Here is a 19642-nt window from a genome sequence, read left to right as displayed (position 1 = left end):
ATAGAATTTTTTTGTAACAGTATAAATGTCTTAATCATCACTTTTCATCAATTTAAAGCATTCTTGTTAAATAAAAGTATTAATTTCTATTATTTCTTTCCTCCAAAAAATTAAACTGACTCCAGTCTTTAAATGCTGATCTTTGGAGCTTTCTATTCATCAAAGAATCCTGAAAAAATGTACTCAACTGTTTTAAATATTGATGATGATGATAATAATAATAAATGTTTCTTGAACATCAAATCAGCATATTAGAATGATTTCTGATGGACCATATGACACTGAAACTGGAGTAATGATGCTGAAAATGTAGCTTTGATCACAGGAATAAATTACATTTTAAAATGTATTCAAATAGAAAGCAGTTATTTTAAATGGTAAAAATGTTTCAAAATGTTACTGTTTTTGCGGTACTTTGGGTCAAATAAATACAGGCTTGGTGAGCAGAAGAGACTTATATAAAAAACATAAAAAAATCTTACTGTTCAAAAACTTTTGACTGGTAGTGTATTTTCTAAAAATCCTAAGTGGACGTACCTGACACAAGCATATTATTATTATTATTTTAGATACTATGCTTTTGATGATTTGTTTGTTTGAGAGGTCCTTTCCTCTCAAAGTCTTGACTCCAAGTCTTGGAAAAATGTATTTATTTAGCAGACACTTTTATCCTATTGATTACAAATGAAGAATACAAGTAATTCATCTTAAGGAGGCAATAACATAAGAAATGTTAACAATACAAAGTTTAAAACATCATCTAGAGTAGTAAACAATAGAACAAAGAGAGATTAAGAAATAGTAAAAGCATAGAAGATTTTTAAAGAATCATGACACTATCAGCTAACTATTTTCACATTTATTAAATTCTGACGGACATTCTTAATTTGTTTTATTAATATTTAAGCACATGACCATGCCATTACCAGATTATTAGGATATTTGATTACAGTCATGTCAAATGTTAAATCCTCTGCAGCAGCTTAACCAACATAACTCTTTTCCAATTCAAATTGCAATCAACTCTCAATGAATCCACCAAAGGGGCACAAGTACATTTCACCACTGCCTTATTATTCTGCACCTCTCTCCCCTATTGTCTTGCATGCCGTTGTTCACCCCTCCCTCTCATTTATCAGAAACTGTGGCCTGTTTCCATTCTCCCTCCAGCAACCCCCCTCTCACCCCTGGTCCTGGTTAACACCCCACATTGTTATGTCCTCGTGCTAGCAATTGTGCTGGAGAGCAGAGCGGAAGGATGTGGCTAAATACCATGGGCTTAAAGCAGAGAAAAAGCTTTTGTCACCTTTTCCGTTAGTTCTGTGTGTGTGTCCCGTGTGCGTGCAGTCCCATCCCAGCAGTGGGAAAACCTCATCACAACCTTAACTAGAGAAGTATTTTGTGTTAATAACCTTTCAGTGTGTTATAGGAAGATGGTGGAGCTTTAGACATTAGAAACAGCTGTGAGAGGGGAACTTACTCACTATCCAGGATACAGTACAGATATTTTACGGTAAGGGAAGAGGGGAGGGGGTGAAGAAGGGAGGGGGAGGAGAGCAGGAGATGGGGGAAGACATCACTGCCTCCCCAACCACCACCATCGCCAAAGGAAACACTGTAATCTCAAGGAACATCTCAACGAATTCCTCAGGAATCACCACGAAGTGAACCCGCAGGCATCCACCATACATTTCAGCGTCGTTGATTCGGATTATCCGACATTGCTCCTTTGTAAAAGCTACCAATCGCGTGCAGCACTAGTATAACCAGCCTGTCCTACATTGCGACTCTTATTCAATATTTATTTTTCATATTTACAACGCGTTTTACACGAACGCGATTGGATGTTTTGCCTATTTAGACGGCAAATAGCTGTTCACTGGAGTGCACTGGAAAAGCTTTAGGGCGGAAAGAGACGGATGCGGACGGACATTGTGATCCCTGATAATGCAGAAGAGAAGAGAAGAGATGCTCCACAGGGATTATTTTAAACCTCCGTGTTGACCTCTCATCCCATCCCGAGGAGCAGGAACAAACAACTGTGTTGGCAATTGTGCTTCAGTGCTTCGCAGAAGCCGAATACTGAGAAATTAATTCTGCCAATTACGATTTAAAGCACAGAGGAGAGAGGTAGGCCTGTTTGGTGTGTCACAGTCGGGAATGTGTTTGTTGTTTCAATCGTTAAACATAACAAAAAAAGCCCGTTTGCATATAGGAATTGTGTTTTGCCCTTATTATAGGTTATAAATAGCGGAGCGAAGAGGAAATGGAGCATTTTCTTCGTGCCCGGATGAGGAATGTGGCGATCCATTTACAGTGACAGACATCTCATGTGCCTCGTAAGAGTTATTTGATGGTTTAACCGCTGTAATAACAATTGAGGGTGAATTTGTGTACAATATGGGGAGCGACAGTGAAATACTGAACCGGGAGCTGTCAAAGATGTCCGATGAAGACTTGCTGGCTTGTTCCAAGGAAGAGCTGGTGAGTCGACTCCGCAGAGAAGAATCGGAAAAGATGTCCGCTCTCATACAGCGCGGCCGATTAATCAAGGAGGTCAATAAACAACTGCAGGGACATCTGCTTGAAATCAGGGAACTCAAAGTCATCAACCAGAGGCTGCAGGAGGAGAACCAGGAGCTTCGGGATTTATGCTGCTTTCTGGACGACGACCGTCTGAAGGTGAAGAAGCTGGCCCGTGAGTGGCAACTATTCGGCCATCACGCTGCTAAAGTGATGCGCGAGGACCTCGGCGGATACCTCAAGAAGCTGGCCGACCTGGAGCGGATGCAGGACGGCCTGGTGAAGGAGAATCTGGATCTGAAGGAACTTTGTTTGGTGCTTGAGGAAGAGTGCGTGAGCAGGAGCGATTCCAGCCCGGGCGGCTCCACGGATCTCAACATACCGTGCATGGTGGCCCGGGACGTGGGTGACGGGAGCTCCAGCACCGGGAGTGTTGGCAGTCCGGACCAGCTGCACTTGGTGTGTTCGCCAGATGACTGAAGGAGAGGAGCAGAGCCATATTACTTTACACCTTCTCTCTCGATGCTGAGACAGACTTTTTATGTCTACTAAAGTATAGTTTACATTTTCTGACGATGACATCTCAGCTATTTCGGTGGAAATAGACCAGGACTTCGAAATTAGGCTAGTTTACTCATGGCCTTTTGATGCCATAAATACAGTTTCTCTATATTTCATTGATTAACATTTTATAGTCGGCAGACCTTGAACACTTGAGTGAAAATATGGGTGCCAGGCAAAACAGAATTATTTTTAAGCTTTAAAGTGACAGCCTTTCCTTTCAAAACCAGTCTGGGAAATCCAGCTTAAAGCGATAGCTCACGAAGAAATGACAATTTTGTTATTATTTTCTCCCTCTGATGTCATTCCAGACCTGTATGACTTTCTTCTGTGGAACATAGAAGAAGATATTTTGAATTATGTTTATTCTGAAGAACTGTTTTGGACCACATTAACTTTTATTGTGTGGACAGATTTTGTGAGCTGATAATTGACGGATAAAAAGCTAATAATTAATTGAATTAAAAAAAAAGTGTTGTATTAAAGTAAATAAATAATTTTAAAACAAATGTAAAACAAAAAATTAATAACACTTACTGACAAAGATGAAGTATTTTATTACTTGCATGCCATGCTGACCATTAACCAGTATCAGAGAACTTGATGTAAATTAGATAGGGCTGTCACTAATTATTATTTTGGTAATCAAATAGTCTTTCGATTATCCTGAAACTTTCCTGGCTAATCGGATAATTATAATACATTTTTTGTTGGAATAAAAATAGACCTAAGCAAACAAAAGCCCTTAAAATGACTTCAAATACCTATATGATCCCAATGAGGTAATGATTAGTTCAAATTACCAAAAAAGCAAGTAATCATAGTTTTATCGAACAAAACTGTTAGAATACATAATGCATTATGAACAGTAGAGTTAACATACGTTACGCATTGTAACAAATGAATGTAACACTTTACAGCACAATCAAATCCTTGTTTAATTTTGACCAAACAACATTTAATTCAAATGTCCACTTAATCTTTAATATTTGGCCATTTCTTTACTACAGAAATGCTACAGCCACTATGAATACCTTGAATATGTAGATATTAAAATGTGTAAACTTAGAGCGAGGGTTTGAGCTTCTATTTTCCAATCGCGCTATATAGTTAGCATATTGAGAAAGATATTGATGTGTTCTTCTGTGTTTGCAAAGGTTTATAAATGATTTACCTTACAAATCTGATTAAATGGTGCACATTGCATTCCCAGATGAATGTTATAATAAACCCAAACTCACAACAACATGCAGAGATGGAGTTTGAGACGCTTCACACATGTAACGTTAAATGATAACAGTTTGTGTGGAGCAGCATTTACTGTGAACAGAGACACACGTACTTAACCTACACGCAGTGCAAATAATTAAGCGTGAATATTAAACATGCATCACATATATTTATTTGTATCATGCGGTTTATGAATTCGCAATAGCATTATGCTTCATTATGCTTTTAAAGGGGTTTAATATATCATGCAGCCTTGAAAAACAATCTAATAATGCATTTCATGGATTCTCGTCTGTGGAATGCGGCACTTCCGGTATTTTGCCGGTTACTTGACACGGGTAAAATGCAATCAAGAATTTTTTTTTAAATCAAGTACTCGTATTGAATCGATGAATCGTGACAGCCCCAAAATTAGCTTTAATATTAAACTATTTTGCTTTTAAGTTATTAAAATATTACCTAAGTGGATACTTTGTTGAATATTTAAGGTCAAAGGTGTTTAACTGGCAAAAATATGAATTAAAAACATGCATTTTTTCAGAATACTTTGTGTTCGCTGCAGGAGAAAGTCATACAGATTTTCAATGAACGAGAATGAATTGTTTTTTGATTTACTTTTGTTTTAAGCTGGTAGCTTTGTTTTTGGAACATGGTGACTACTTTCAACCTGGTTTCAAATTTATTTTGACCAAGATTATATGACCAGCTGGTCTAAGATGGCCTACCAGCTTGAACTTTCTAGAAACCGTCCACCATGTTCCGAAAGCTTCCGCTTTTCCAGCAGGCCTATTTATTGTATTAGTAGCATTATTTGAATGTATGATTTTCCAAGTGTTGCTGGAATGTTTCCTCTCATCTCTTAAAGGGGTTTGTAGATATGGGGCAAAAATTTAGTTTTTGGGGTTGACATTTTAAACAACATTGGGAGAAACTAACCATACTGCTAACTTGTACCAGGTTTTACTGTGCACTGATCTGTTCATGGGCTGATGTTTCTCCTACAATGCACTATGACAGGGCTGCAATGAATCTTGAATCTTTAGAGATTCTAATTTTTACTGAGTAGAGCCATATACTATGTAGTGATCTGTTTAAGATCATTTACTAAAAGCACTGAATCTTTTATCAGCAATGGAGAGGAAATGGCAAGGATTGTAAGCAGATCCGATTTTTACGTGACGTAATATGGCTATATCACGGAGGCCCAAGAATGATTCACTGGAAATGCACATGTTACTAGACCACTTTTCTACAGTATGAGATAGTTTTTTCTCGTTTATTTTGAACTGGACGGTATAATTCACTAGATGTAGTGACGTGTGATCCACTAAACGATGTTGCTGTGCTCCGCACTGAATCCAAAATGAACTTTCTTTTGCATTAACCCCACTTTAACTACACAGCTGTTCTGTACAAAGCTTTTTGTGTTCAGTTGTTGCTTTGACGAGACTTTATTAATTAATACACACTGAATTGACACTGATGTTTGGAGGGAAAAACATTGACATGTAGTTTTAAAATTATTGTTCTAGATATTGTTATTATTATAGTCATTTCTGTTGTATTTGCTGCATACTACAAGACCCTCCTACATAGGGATTGTTCTGTTGTACATGGTTTTAATCCAAATATATGATCAGTATTATTTCAATGACTGCAGTTTGATAGCTACAAGACCCAGCTCTCTGATTGGTTTGCATTTGCTTTGTGTAAGGCTATGCTCATTGTGAGCGAGATAGCTTTAAATACACTTGACTGACACACTATGATCTGTTCTGGTCTTTTTTTCTCATACTTTCACTCTGCATGTAAAAGACCTTGAGGAACATTTATTCGTACATCTTTTAATTATCAATGTATTGTTGCACAATGAAAACTACACACTAAAAGAGCAACAATTTGCAGGTTTTTTGGCAGCCCAGCGCTGGGAAAATTTTGGAAAGAACACATGCTGGATAATTGAACCCAGCTTGTTGGGTTTTATACGCAGACCTATTTGCTGGGTTGTTTTTTGACAGTGGCATAGAGTAACCTACACTCTTAAAAATAAAGGTGCTTCATGATGCCATAGAAGAACCTTTTTTGTTTAAATGGTTCTATAAAGAACCTTTAACATCTGAAGAACCTTTCTGTTTCACAAAAGGTTCTTTGTGGCGAAAGGTTTTTCAGATTATAAAAAAGTCAAAAAGAGATGGTTCTTTAAAGAACCTTTGACTGAATGGCTCTTTGTGGAACTAAAAATTGTTCTTCTATGGCATCACTGTGAAGAACCTTTTGAAGAGTGTATAGAGTGTTTTCACGACACGTCATCAATCGGCCATATTGCGGCACTGTATGTAAACAGTGCCACTTAACTAAATGAAGCGTGCATATTTTGTTAATTATCACTGCTGAAAATGGTCAATTATTGTTGTGTTTTGGGCTGTGCTAATCAGTCTGACTGAGAAATACATTTGGAGTACTACAGACTACCAAAAGTTATAGCAAATCAAAGAGAAGAGTGCAAAAAATTGACAAGAATCTAGACAACATTTGTGTTTGTTCTTATCATTTCTGGTCAGGTAGATTAAATAGGCTATTTTATTAATTAATACTGCTCAAACATATCTTTACCCTCTATTAACTTTAATTTGTCAAAATAATGCACCCTTTCCAGCGTACTAGGACCATCTCTATATGATTTAGCAGCTTCCACATGTTTTTTCCATGGTTTACAGCATAAATTAGCAGAACAACGTATTCAGTAGTACATTAACCATGCAATCAATGCTGTTGTTTACATTAGAGTATTGCCAAACTGACCAAATCGTGACAAGCCATCTTGTCTGTCAGACATTTTATGTTCAAACACGGTTGCAATAAGATTGCACTAGATCAATAGAACACAAAATGATGATACTTTTAACCCATTTGGCACAGACTACCTAACATTTGGTTACACTGACCCAGTGCTGTAGGTGTGTGAGGGGGTTTATCATTTGTATTGGCAGTGAAAATGACCCAGCAGCTAAGTTACAGAAAAACTACACAGCACCTGGGTGAAAAATATTAAAAAATAACTCAATAAAACGACCCAACAATCTGAACCTAGCATTTGGGTTAAAAAAAATAATGACGCATTTATTTTGGAGCGCAGAGTTTTGATCATAAAACGAAGCATTTAAATCTTACTAAGATGTTATTGAGAGATATAGAGTGAAAACATATATTTATATATATTTTATATAAGTAGTTTGTAAAGATCTCATTAATTTACATTACAAGCTATCAGAATTTCATCATAATTTTTAGCCATATAAATATCAACAACTGCAATAAATTGCATATTTTTGGTTTGGTTTGGACCTCTAAATAAAATTCCATGGATACTCCATATTCTCTTATGCCATATTATATGTGATCCTGGATCACAAAACCAGTCTTAAAGGAGTAGTTCACTTTCAGAACAAGAATTTACAGATGATGAACTCACCCCTTGTCATCCAAGATGTTCATGTCTTTCTTTCTTCAGTCGTAAAGAAGTGGTGTTTTTTGAGGAAAACATTTCAGGATTTCTCTCCATATAATGGAGTTCTATGGTGCCCACGATTTTGAACTTCCAAGATGCAGTTTAAATGCAGCTTCAAAAGACTCTAAACGATCCCAGCCGAGGAAAGAAGGGTCTTTTCTAGCGAAACGATCGGTTATGTTCTAAAAACATTTACAACTTATATACTTTTTAATCTCAAACGCTCGTCTTGCCGAGCTAGACAAGACGAGCATATAAGGTTAAAAAGTATATAAATTGTAATTTTTTATTTTATTTATTTTTTTTAGAAAATAACCCATCGTTTTGCTAGATAAGACCCTTTTTTTCCTCGCCTGTGATCGTTTAGAGCCCTTTGAAGCTGCATTTTGGAAGTTCAAACTCAGGGGCACCATAGAAGTCCATTATATGGAGAGAAATCCTGAAATGTTTCACTCAAAAAACATAATTTCCTTACGACTGAAAAAAGAAAGACATGAACTTCTTAGATGACAAGGGGGTGAGAACATTATCTGTACATTTTTGTTCTGAAAGTGAACTACTCTTTTAAGTAGCATGGGTATATTTGTAGCAATAGCCAAAAATATATTGCGTGGGTCAAATTATCAATTTTTCTTTAATGCCAAAAATCATTAGGATATTAAGTAAAGATCATGTTCCACAAAGATATTTCGTAAATTCTTCTCGTAAATATATATAATCTTAATTGTTGATGAGTATATGCATAAGAACTCCATTTGGAAACTTTATAGGTTTTCTCAATATTTAGATTTTTTTGCAACCTCACATTCAAGCTTTTCAACCAAATATTGTACTATGCTAACAAACCATGCATCAATGGAAAGTTATTTATTCAGCTTTCATGAGAATTTCAAAAAATGTACCCTTATGACTGGTTTTGTGGTCCAGGGTCAGATATGGCATAAAACCCTGATGTATAAATTACGACAGTCGGTGTTCCAGCTAACAGGGAATGTTCTCAGAACTCTGCTAACTTTCTGCCAAGATTCTTTCAAAGATATTCAGAGAACGTTCAGAAAAAAACATTATCATAACTGGGAACCTTAGCAAAAAATTCTTCAAACATATCATTAAAAAAACAGATTTTTCAATCACACTGACAATCATTTCATATGTCAGGCTTTAGAGGGCTAAAGAATATATTATAGCTCACAAAGCACTTCTGAATAACTTGGTAGAAACTTTCCCAGTCATGTCTTAATGAGGTCTTAGTCATGCTGCAGCTCAGGCACTAATTTATTGATGTTTCACTGGTTTATTTTTGGCATGCTGTTTACACAGCCAGAACAGTAATACTTTCACTCTGGCTGGCATACAGAGGTCCTTTCAGCAAAACATGTGCTCGCCGGTTCATTCGGCACAAACTCCCTCTTCATTATCTCAATCATATGTTCTCATGTCCCCTCTAAGAGTGACTCACTCGAAATCAGAGCGATAACAGAGGGCACAGTGTGGAGGAAATAGGGTCGCCATGTTTATTTAATTTGCTCTCTGTATATTCAAGATGTCTTGGCCTCTTTTAACTTTCGTTCCCTGAAACTGTCGCTAATTGTTTTCCAGGCTTTCGCAACCACAGGTTAGGAAGCGATAGGGATCTTTTCATACAAAATTTCACAGACAGACAACAAAAAGGTTTATCCTGAGCAGAACTTTATTTGTTTTAATTTTACATACAATTAAAGATCAACACTGTTAGAGGAATGTGTTTAACAACTGGTTTCAGTTCAGAGACAAATGTGTTTGTGACTCATTGAACGGTTTTGTCATCAGGACATCCTAGGAGGAAACTGTGCACTCAACCTTTCATTTCCTCCGTCCTTGTACCCGTGTGCTGCAAGAGACTTGCTTTCCATTATGTAATTTTTTACTTCTTTAACATATTATGTGCCCCCTTACAATCAAATTACAGTCTCTTAAGGGGGCAATATATCAACTTTAACTGGTGTTTTTCATATTTTCCATTTTAAGGCACTCTAGTATGTCAAAACAGCTCAGGATAATAATCAGAGTTGGAGCTAACACATTATAAATTACTCCAGTTGTGTAATCAGATGCCTTTATTTAAGTAACTAAGTAATGCATTACGTTTTAATTTACAAGAAAACATCTGTTACTTTTTTCTCCTATTCATTGATTGAAAGCTCTCCTGTCCCATGTTGAGAGAAATCTGGAGTAAAAAGTTACTTTAGTTTTAGAATAAATGTAAACATGCATTAATTTATCTCACTCGCAAAAAATCTAATTCAGTATTCCTCAAAATGAATGCAAACAGTGAAATGCACTACAACACTAATAAGCAAAAATTACGTTCTTCTTCTGCGTTCTACTATACAGACTTGAATTTACTTTTCTTTCAGCCTGAGGCTTTTGGTGTAAAAAGTGCTTTTACATTTGCCAAAAATGGAACATTTTATAAAAAATAAAAAAAAACTAGCAAGACCTGTTCAGATTAAAAAGATAATGCAACAGTAATGTAATGCATTACTTTCCTTAAAATGTAACTAAGCAACCTAATTAGTTACTTTTTGGGGGAGTAACGCAATATTGCAATGCATTACTTTTAAAAGTAACTGTTCCCAACACTGGTTATTAATTGTTTTGTATTCCCAATAGCAGCACATATTTTCAGTAATTATTTATTAGATGTTAAATAGCATGCAACATTTCTCCTTATTAAAGGAGCCAACATCAAATCAGTAAAAAATATCTTGTCTTCAAAAATAAATACAAATCTATATGCAGTCAAGCAATAGTAGAGTCTAACATATAGTGTACTCAGTACAGCATAATTGTAAGTGTATACTTCTACTGGCCTCTGAATCACACACTTTGCACTTGTAGAGAAAAACATCCTGTAGGGTAACAGATGAAGTGTGAAAAAATAACTTTTGTAACCAGTGTAACAGTAACCTGTCATTGACGTCCACTTTCTCAGTGTTGAGTTGTGGTGTTGCAGAGATTGCATGTAAAGAACCAGGTAGGCTGTATCCCTTCAGTTTCTTTAAAACTAGCTTATTCAGCATACACTGTTATTTTAACGCTGTATTTCTTAAAACCACAATTAAAGACATAAAATAACAAGACCTTGTTGTGCATAGCAAGACAGTATAACCACATTTCAATTAAAACCTTAACATTTCTAAAACTGGTAACGTAATAATAAATAACATAATAGACACTCTGAAAATTGCTTTCCTGAAGTAACTGACATCCCTTCCTGAAAGGCATAATGGTGATAGATCTACATTGTGCTCTAACTCTCAAACCCCCCAAAGCAACCGCTAAACCTTTTCCTAGCAGGCCAGATTTGTAACTGCTACAGTACCGTCACCCATACACTAAATATGTAGTTGAAGTAAATTACTATAAATCAATAATACTATTATTAATGCCACTACAGTCAAACGTTATGGCTTAAAAGTCAGTCAGTTTTCTTTTTCAGTGTTATATACATATGTGCTGTAAAAAAAATTCAGTCTACTTCATTTGAAGGATGATCAGACCTTTCATTTTGCACTACACATGCTTAAAGGTGAAGTGTGTCATTTAGTTGTACAAACAGATAGTACCTCCTCCTTACTATATGCTGACGTTTTACACATCACCTTTAATGGAGTAGTTCACTTTCAGAACAAAAATTTACAGATAACGTACTCATCCCCCCCCTTGTCATTTCAGGATTTCTCTCCATATAATGGACTTCTATGGTGCCCCCGAGTTTAAATGCAGCTTCAAAGGGCTCTAAACGATCCCAGCCAAGGAAAAAAGGGTCTTATCTATCGTATTATCTAAACGAATACTCGTCTTGTCTAGCTCTGCGTGAACTCTGTGTATTCCGGTTCATGGCGGTTAGGCTATGTCGAAAACTCCCATCTCATTTTCTCCTCCACTTCAAAATCGTCCTACATTGCTGTTTACCTTTTTTTTGTAAAGGGCGTTTGACCTTCTTTGAATGTTTACTTTGTAAACACTAAGTTGGTACTTCTGCAACGATGTAGGGTGATTTTGAAGTTGGAGGAGAAAATAAGATGGGAGTTTTTCAAAATACCCTAACTACATGAACCCGGAAAATACACAGTGTACATGGCAAGACGAGCGTTTGAGGTTAAAGTATATAAATTGTAAATGTTTTTAGAAAATAACCGATCGTTTCGCTAGATAAGGCCCTCCTTCTTTGGTTAAAATTGTTTAGAGCCTTTGAAGCTATATTTATACTGCATTTTGGAAGTTCAAACTCTGGGGGACCATACAAGTCCATTATATGAAGAGAAATCCTGAAATGTGTTCCTCAAAGAACATCATTTCTTTACAACTGAAGAAAGAAAGACATGAACATCAAATGTAAATCTTTGTTCTGGAAGTCAACCACCCCTTTAACTTGTGCTTCTGTGTTCTTATAATGCTTTCGTAATTGCCACGAATTAAGGTAAACAGAATACACAGGTAAAAGCATATATGCTTGTATGTAGTAGTAAGGACACTTTTGGAAGTCATAAACACTTTTTCCCCTCACAGCAGATGAAAAACTTAAAGTGTGAGGATGGTTGGTGAATTGAGAGAGTGATCTGACTGGTCTCCGCTGCTGCTGCTGCGGCGATGAGCGACGCCACACGGCTGAGGGTTGTGCGAAGGCTGGCTGGTACCATGAGAGGCGGTGAGATTGAGAGCTTGGGATGAAGTCGCAGAGCTGGTATCCATTGAAGAACCAGGATAGCTGAAGACCAGGCTGGCAGTAAAAGGGGTCAGAGATGGAGTCGAGATGAGGATGGGAGTATGAAGAGACTCTGAATCCAGAGGTATGCTGGTAACGGTGGAGGCTGGACCTGAAGGTGGGATGGTGATTTTAGGCTTGGGTTTACAAGGCTTGGCGTAGCTCTTTGATTCTCTGGAAGGTCCAGGAAGATCGGGGTCCACAGGCTCAATCTTGATTCCGCTCAGTGTCGGGATGTCACTGTTGGAGTCAGAGTCTGAGTCCGAGTCCTGGACTTTGCAGATGGGTCTGTGGGCTTCAAGGACCAACTCAAGCTTCTCTTTTTCCTTCTGGAGCTCTGCGATCTCCTTCTGCAGACGTGATTTTTCATCCTCTAGTTGGTCAGTTTCCTGTGGAAAGAGTTCAAATGTTTAACGTTTTGACATTTTGATTCAAAGAAAACATGTAAAATGAAGCAAAATTAACTTACGCATTGTAGTGTGTCAGTCAGTTCGCGTCGTCGATTCCTGCACTTAGCTGCAGCCATTTTGTTGCGTTCCCTTCTAACTCTACGCCGCTCAAGTTCCTCAGGTGATAGCTGGAATGGGAAAGTAAAGCAAATGTAATATAATATAATGTACACTACCAGTCAAAAGTTTTTGAGCAGTAAGATTTTAAATGTTTTTTTTTTAAAGAAGTCTCTTCTGCTCACCAAGCCTGCATTTATTTGATCCAAAGTACAGCAAAAACAGTCAAATTTACTACGTAAAATAACCATTTTCTATTTGAATATATTTCAAAATGTTATTTATTCCTGTGATTCCAAAGCTGACTTTTTTTGGCATCATTACTCCAGTCTTCAGTGTCACATGATCCTTCAGAAATCATTTGAATATTCTGATTTGCTGCTCAAAAACATGCATTATTATTGATGAAAACAGTTGAGACGTTTTTTGTTTTGTTTCTTTGATGAACAGAAAGGTCAGAAGAACAGCATTTATCTGAAATAGAAATCTTTTGTAACATTATACATGTCTTTGTCATCACTTTTGATCAAACATCCTTGCTAAATAAAAGTATTAATTGCTATAATTTCTAAAATTATACTGATTCCAAGCTTTTGAGTGGTATAATGTATAATAGACTGATTTCTGAAGGATCATGTGAAAATGTTTTTATGGTGAAAATTTAGATTGTACACATCTGTAATAAAATATTAAAAAAGTAAAAATATATAATTAACTGATAATAATAATTAATAAAAACTATAAATGATAAAATAATTATAATTGAAAAACCCTATGTGTAATTAGAACCAATTGGTCAACTCAATTTTTGTAATTGATAAAGATGTGAAAATACTGCCATCTAGGGGATGAGATTTTTAATTTCAATTCCAATTCAAGACCACTTTGAGGCAATGTTGCAAATCTCATTTCTGTAATTATTCTGTTACGAATGTGTTTATATTCCGTTAATTAATTTCACGCTCTCTTTCTTTTGTGGGCATCATATGCAGTTTCCTGACCTTATATCGATGAATCACCTGCAAACACCCTAGTGACTCAGGTATGAGTCATAATATTTTACTCCAGTGAATCACATGATATCCCATTTCCTGTCTCATTATTTCACTCTCACCCTGGTAGACTTGGATGCATGAGTCAGGCAGGATTTCATGAGCATCTCTGGGTTTCATCTGGAGTAGATGCTATCTTGTAAATAGCGTATTATACGATCATAACAAAATATAAGTTCACCTTAACAGCTGAATACATAGTTCAAAGTCTTAATTAAGCCCAAATGAGATTCACACCCTGTATGTATCAGCAAACACGTTCACGTGTACTTACAAACAGACTCGCGACAGGATATTACACATTCTGGGTCTTGCACACTTTGATTTGCGTTGGCCTCATTTTTAGAATAACACGCATGCCTGGTTTTGGTTTTGGCTGAGACCACCGGCACAAAACGGACAACGGATGACAGGTGAACATAGTGACAAAGCATGCTGTCACAGTCTCCCGTCATGACTCATGACGGCCTCATCGCCTAGACAGACTGACAGCTATTAAAATGGACTTACATGTTCTTCATTTCTACTTCTTGTTGGGTGGCCAACGGCCGTAGCTGCTCTAATAACACCCGGCCGGGTCAGATGCGATTGAGAAAATTGAGGATTCATAGATGGGATTCTAGGTGGCAGTGGGTAAGCTGGTCGAAGTGCCCTGGAAGGTCCTGGGGTGCCTAGAATGGACGGCTGAAGCATCCATTGAAGGTCCTGGTTTGAAGTTATGGCATTGAGACTGGGCACAAACTGACTGGATCCTGCCACAGAATACTTCTGCTACAAAGTACAAGATTCACAGACAATATATCATAAGTTACCAAGGCAGTGGCATTAGATATTTAGGGAGGAGACTTTATTAAGCTCATTATGACTCAAAAACCCATTGTTGTTGTATTTGCAGAAACACCCAGATATAAACACCAACCTGAATCATTAAGTCTTTTATTATAATTACTTTATTAATGTCTGTTCCAGTCTCTGTTTTGGCTATATTTATTTGGTTGTTAACCCTAAACAAGGGCCCCTAAATGTACTCTGGGGCTCCACAGAGAAGACATTCACAACATGCTTAGGTGTTACATTAAGATTATAAATAAATAATGGTATGTTAAGACATGTCAGACAGGAATTACAACTAATTAATTTATAAATAAATGACATGTTAAGCATTTTAAGCATAACATGTTTATGACTGAAGTTCTAAAATGAGCAAAAATAATACTGTAACTAATTTATCATTCATACTTAATGAAACTGAATTGAAATCTTAAATTCTAATTAGAGTGACAATGAGATAAAAACGCTTACCTGTTGTTGTTGAGTTGTGTTGGTGCTTGTCGCGAGAGTCGCAGAGTTCGAGCCTGATCCAGAGCTGTTATCTGGGAAGGTCCGATCGATTCCTCTGCCCAGGTTTCCGTAGTTGTACATGTATGCCGCTGACTCTCCAGTAATCCGAAGGAAACTGTTGACGAAATCTGTGAACTCTGTGTCACTGCTTACTTTTCTGGGTCTGCTTTCCCAACAAGGTTCCTCCTACTTATATCACTGACAGTTCACACGAAATTCAAAAGCAGGTTAAAAATCCACCTTATTGCGGGAAAGCGGTAGAATCCAACAAGAATCTCCTGGGGGAGTCTAGAAGTGTCTGTCAGCGTTTAAAACGTTCATATTGCTGTCAGAGGTAGAATAAATGCAAAAACAACGTTTTGTGATGTGTGTAATATAACTGTGTTTTTCTGTCAGAATGCCGGTTCCGAGTGTTCACGAGAATATAAATAAGTGATCAAGAACCGTGCATTTTTCGCCCCTCCCCTCTTACGGGAAATGGTGCTGCCAGTCTTTTCAATGACGTATGGTCACATGGAAGATTACGTATATGACCATATATGGGTTTTTCCGGGAACTCCTTCTGGTCAAGGATAGGCGCTCAGCCTCTCAGTCACAATAATGACAATTATGAATCAAAACTTAAGTTTTTTACACCAGCTTTCGTTATTAGTATTTAGTTATTTCTTTAGAAATGGAAAACTATACAGATCTTTTTTTTTCTGAACGAGCCACACCGGTTTATGTTAACGCTTTGTAGGCAGTGTGTGGTCTACGTTTAATTGGTCACACCAACCGCTTCACGTACTATTCCGATGAGTAAATAAGAATGGCTGGTCTTCCACAACTCAACACGTGTGTACACTGAGGTTTCAGCACGTTCCAGGGAGAGACCACATTAAAGCACCATACAGTGAATGAATGCCATGACAATTTTCACTGCTTTTCACCATTTAGCTGAATCATCCCTACAGCAGTATATAGGAAAGTGATTCAGCTAAATGGTGTCAGGCAGTGAAATCTTAAATCGTGACCTTTCCTTCTCGTTTCTGAAAACCACAAACTGTTGGGTAGTTCACTGTAGACCTGCAATCTGGTGTATTTTGAGCGGAAATATTTTACAATCACAGAGGAGATGCTTGAAGCAAGCTTGTGCTTTTTAGTTTAGTTACAGTGTTCACACTAGTGTCAGAAAACCTTTATTACTATTATTAATAACGAGGGGAAGTATTAGCCCTATGGAAATTATTTGAGGGACATTTGAGGGCCATCACTTTTGATCAATTAAAAAAAAAAAAAAAAGCTTCTTTTTTTTCAGATAAATGCTGAAAAAATGAATCCCAAAAAAAGTGTACTAGACTGTTTTAAATATTGGTAATAATAACAATAATAAATGTTTCTTAAACAGCAAATCAGCATATTAGAATGATTTCTGAAGGATCATGTGGCACTGAAGACTGGAGTAATGATGCTAAAAAATTACAGGAATAAATTAAATTTTTAAATATATTCAAATAGATAACCGTGATTTTAAATAATTAAAAATAATTTTACTGTTTTTGCTGTACTTTGGATCAAATAAATGCAAGCTTGGTGAGCAGAAGAGACTTCTTTAAAAAACATAAAAAATCTTATAAAAAATGTGACTAGTAGTATACCCGGGTCAATATATCTGAAATTATAAGAATAATTTTAAATCTGAACAATTATGACTGTTACCTATAACACGACAATCACCAGCTACACCTAAAATTATTACAAAGGTCATTTTTTTATTGCATTTGATTGGAAGTTCTGGTCCCTCTGGCATCATACATAATCACTGAATTACAGAGCAAGTTTTATAAAATATGTTTATTTTGTGGGTTGATCAAATAAAATGAATAACATGAAAACACAATAACATTAAAAAAATCTTTATTTTAAAATGTAATTTATTCCTGTGATTTCAAAGCTGAATTATTAGCATCATTACTCCAGTCACATGATCCTTCAGAAATCTTTTAAATATTCTGATTTGCTGCTCAAATAACATTTTTGTTGAAAACAGCTGAGTAGATTTTTTTTCTGGTTTCTTTGTTTAAATAGAAAGTTCAAAAGAACAGCATTTATCGGAAATAGAAAACGTTTGTAATAAATGTCTTATAAATGTCTCTATCGTCACTTTTGATCAATTTAAAGCATCCTTGTTAAATAAAAGTATTAATTTCTTTAACTTCCTTCCCCTCAAAAAAAAAAAAAAACACAACTACACCAAAAACTATTACAAAGGGCATTTTTATCCTGGTCCCTCTGGCATCATACATAATCACTAAATTACAGAGCTAATTTTGATGAAATATGTTTCTTTTGTGGGTTGGTCAAATAAAATGAATAACATGAAAACACAACAACATTCATTTAAAAAAATGTTTTCTTTTTTTTGTAATATGTTTATTATTGTTCAAACCCAGTCACTGTTGTTTGTCACCGCTATTCAAGGTCTGCTCCTTTTCAGCATGATTATGACTCATTTTGTAACAAAAGAAGGCCAAAAGTGACCATAACTTTAGTGAATTGTTTGGCCTATATTACTAAAAACACTTGGGTGTCTTAATTTCATAGCACCAAAACAGTGACTCATGAAAGAGAAAAACACTGAATGTCATATTTTAGGTTTTTAATTCTAAAACTTTGATTTTGTTTAAGTAAATCCAGGGAATTTTTATTACATTTAGGGGAATTTTTTGACCTAGTCAACTCCCTAGTTTGTTCCTCCGACATAATACTTAATTGCTGAATTACAGTGCAGATTTTTATCAAATATGTTTCTTTTGTGGGTCAGTGAAACAAAATTAGAAACATTAAAACACAACGTAAACTTTTAAACGTAAATGTTTTTATTTTTTTTAAATATTATTTTTTATTTATTTGTAATATTTTTATTACCGTCCAAACACAGTCGTTGTTGTTTGTCACTGCTATTTAAGGTCTGCTCCTTTTCAGCATCATTATGACTCATTTTTAACTGTTCAGCACAACAATGTCCAGTACAATGATCTGTTTGTGCTAAAGGAAACAATGTTTGTAAAAATGAAACCGCAAGACTGAAGTGGATATCATATCTAAATAATATCTTGCCCTTTCTGTGTTTGAGGAATACTTGACTTCCTTTGGCATGATGTCACTGTTCCCTTTGTCCTACTTTTGATTACCTCAAAAACTAGTTTTTAAATGTATAATGGTACTGCATTTCAGATTTCTTCTGGCTAAATCTGGCTGTAACTAGAGTTGTTACTGCCTCATTAGGTGAATTATGACCTCAGCAGAATGGAATGCTGTGATGACACTCCCCTTTTGCAACTCTCTGCAACATGCCTAGGCATGCAGGCAAGGTGCATCTTACCCTGAGAGGATGTGCTGTTACTCAAGGCTTGGTACTGATGCAAACAATTTGCGTATGTTGAGGTTCTGGACATTAAATTAATGACACTCCCCAATAAAATATATTGCTATTATTTCATTTATCACACGCAAATGTTAGTACTCCAGCACTATTCCAGATAATGTACAGTATATCAGATAATAAGCTTATAGAATTTCTCATACACTTAAGTGTAATTATTACATGTTTTGAATGTTTTTATTTATTTTTTTCATTCTCACAGTAATGGAATTTAAATGTGCCAAGCCTGCATTTATTTGATCCAAATTACAGTGAAAATTATCAAATATTTTCTCTATTTAAAATAACTGCTTTCTATTTGAATATTTTAAAATGTAATTTATTTGTGTGCTTTCCATGCTGAATTTTTAGCATCATTATTCTAGTCCTCAGTGTCACATGATCCTTCAGAAATCATTCTAATATTCTGATTTGCTGTTCAAAAAACATGTATTATCATTATGTTGTACAGCTGAGTAGAATTTTTTTAGGTTTATTTGATGAATAGAAAGTTTAAAAGAACAGCATTTATCTGAAATAGAAATCTTTTTAATATTATAAATGTCTTTATTATTACTTTTGATCAATTTAAAGCATCCTTGCTAAAAAAAGGTTTTCATTTCTATAATTTCTTTCCCCAGAGATGTATATATATATATATATATATATATATATATATAGTGTAGAGTGTATAATATATGTGTATAGATCCTTAAAAATCCTTAAAAAATATTTTTAATATTGATAATAATAATAATAATAAATCAG

At 35.8% G+C, this 19642-nt stretch overlaps 2 protein-coding genes across 2 annotated transcripts; one reads left to right on the top strand and one right to left on the bottom strand.

The window, feature by feature from the left end:
• The first annotated feature begins 1562 nt into the window (after positions 1–1562).
• ccdc85b (coiled-coil domain containing 85B) lies at positions 1563–6080 on the top strand. Its single transcript, XM_073820440.1, has 2 exons — positions 1563–2130; positions 2241–6080. Exon 2 carries the CDS (start codon positions 2401–2403, stop codon positions 3001–3003), a length of 603 nt encoding a protein of 200 aa, XP_073676541.1. The 5' UTR covers positions 1563–2130; positions 2241–2400; the 3' UTR covers positions 3004–6080.
• Positions 6081–9490: 3410 nt separating this feature from the next.
• On the bottom strand, positions 9491–15801 carry fosl1a (FOS like 1, AP-1 transcription factor subunit a). Its single transcript, XM_073820795.1, has 4 exons — positions 15433–15801; positions 14641–14901; positions 13042–13149; positions 9491–12961 (listed from the first exon to the last, which is right to left on the bottom strand). Exons 1-4 carry the CDS (start codon positions 15550–15552, stop codon positions 12389–12391), a joined length of 1062 nt encoding a protein of 353 aa, XP_073676896.1. The 5' UTR covers positions 15553–15801; the 3' UTR covers positions 9491–12388.
• Positions 15802–19642: the final 3841 nt, after the last annotated feature.

Source organism: Garra rufa, chromosome 16, assembly GCF_049309525.1.
Source record: "Garra rufa chromosome 16, GarRuf1.0, whole genome shotgun sequence".
NCBI classification, from domain to species: Eukaryota; Metazoa; Chordata; class Actinopteri; order Cypriniformes; family Cyprinidae; genus Garra; species Garra rufa.
Note: the sequence above shows the minus strand (reverse complement) of the source record. Positions and strands in the feature narration are given on the sequence as shown.

Bases quoted from the DNA above. Each gene is read 5' to 3' on its own strand.
- ccdc85b (XM_073820440.1), top strand. From the start codon at position 2,401: ATGGGGAGCGACAGTGAAATACTGAACCGGGAGCTGTCAAAGATGTCC.
- fosl1a (XM_073820795.1), bottom strand. From the start codon at position 15,552: ATGTACAACTACGGAAACCTGGGCAGAGGAATCGATCGGACCTTCCCA. The intron at 14,902-15,432 runs GTAAGCGTTTTT...TGTACTTTGTAG, and splicing joins ACACAACTCAACAACAACAG to CAGAAGTATTCTGTGGCAGG. The intron at 13,150-14,640 runs GTAAGTCCATTT...TTCCCATTCCAG, and splicing joins GAAGTAGAAATGAAGAACAT to CTATCACCTGAGGAACTTGA.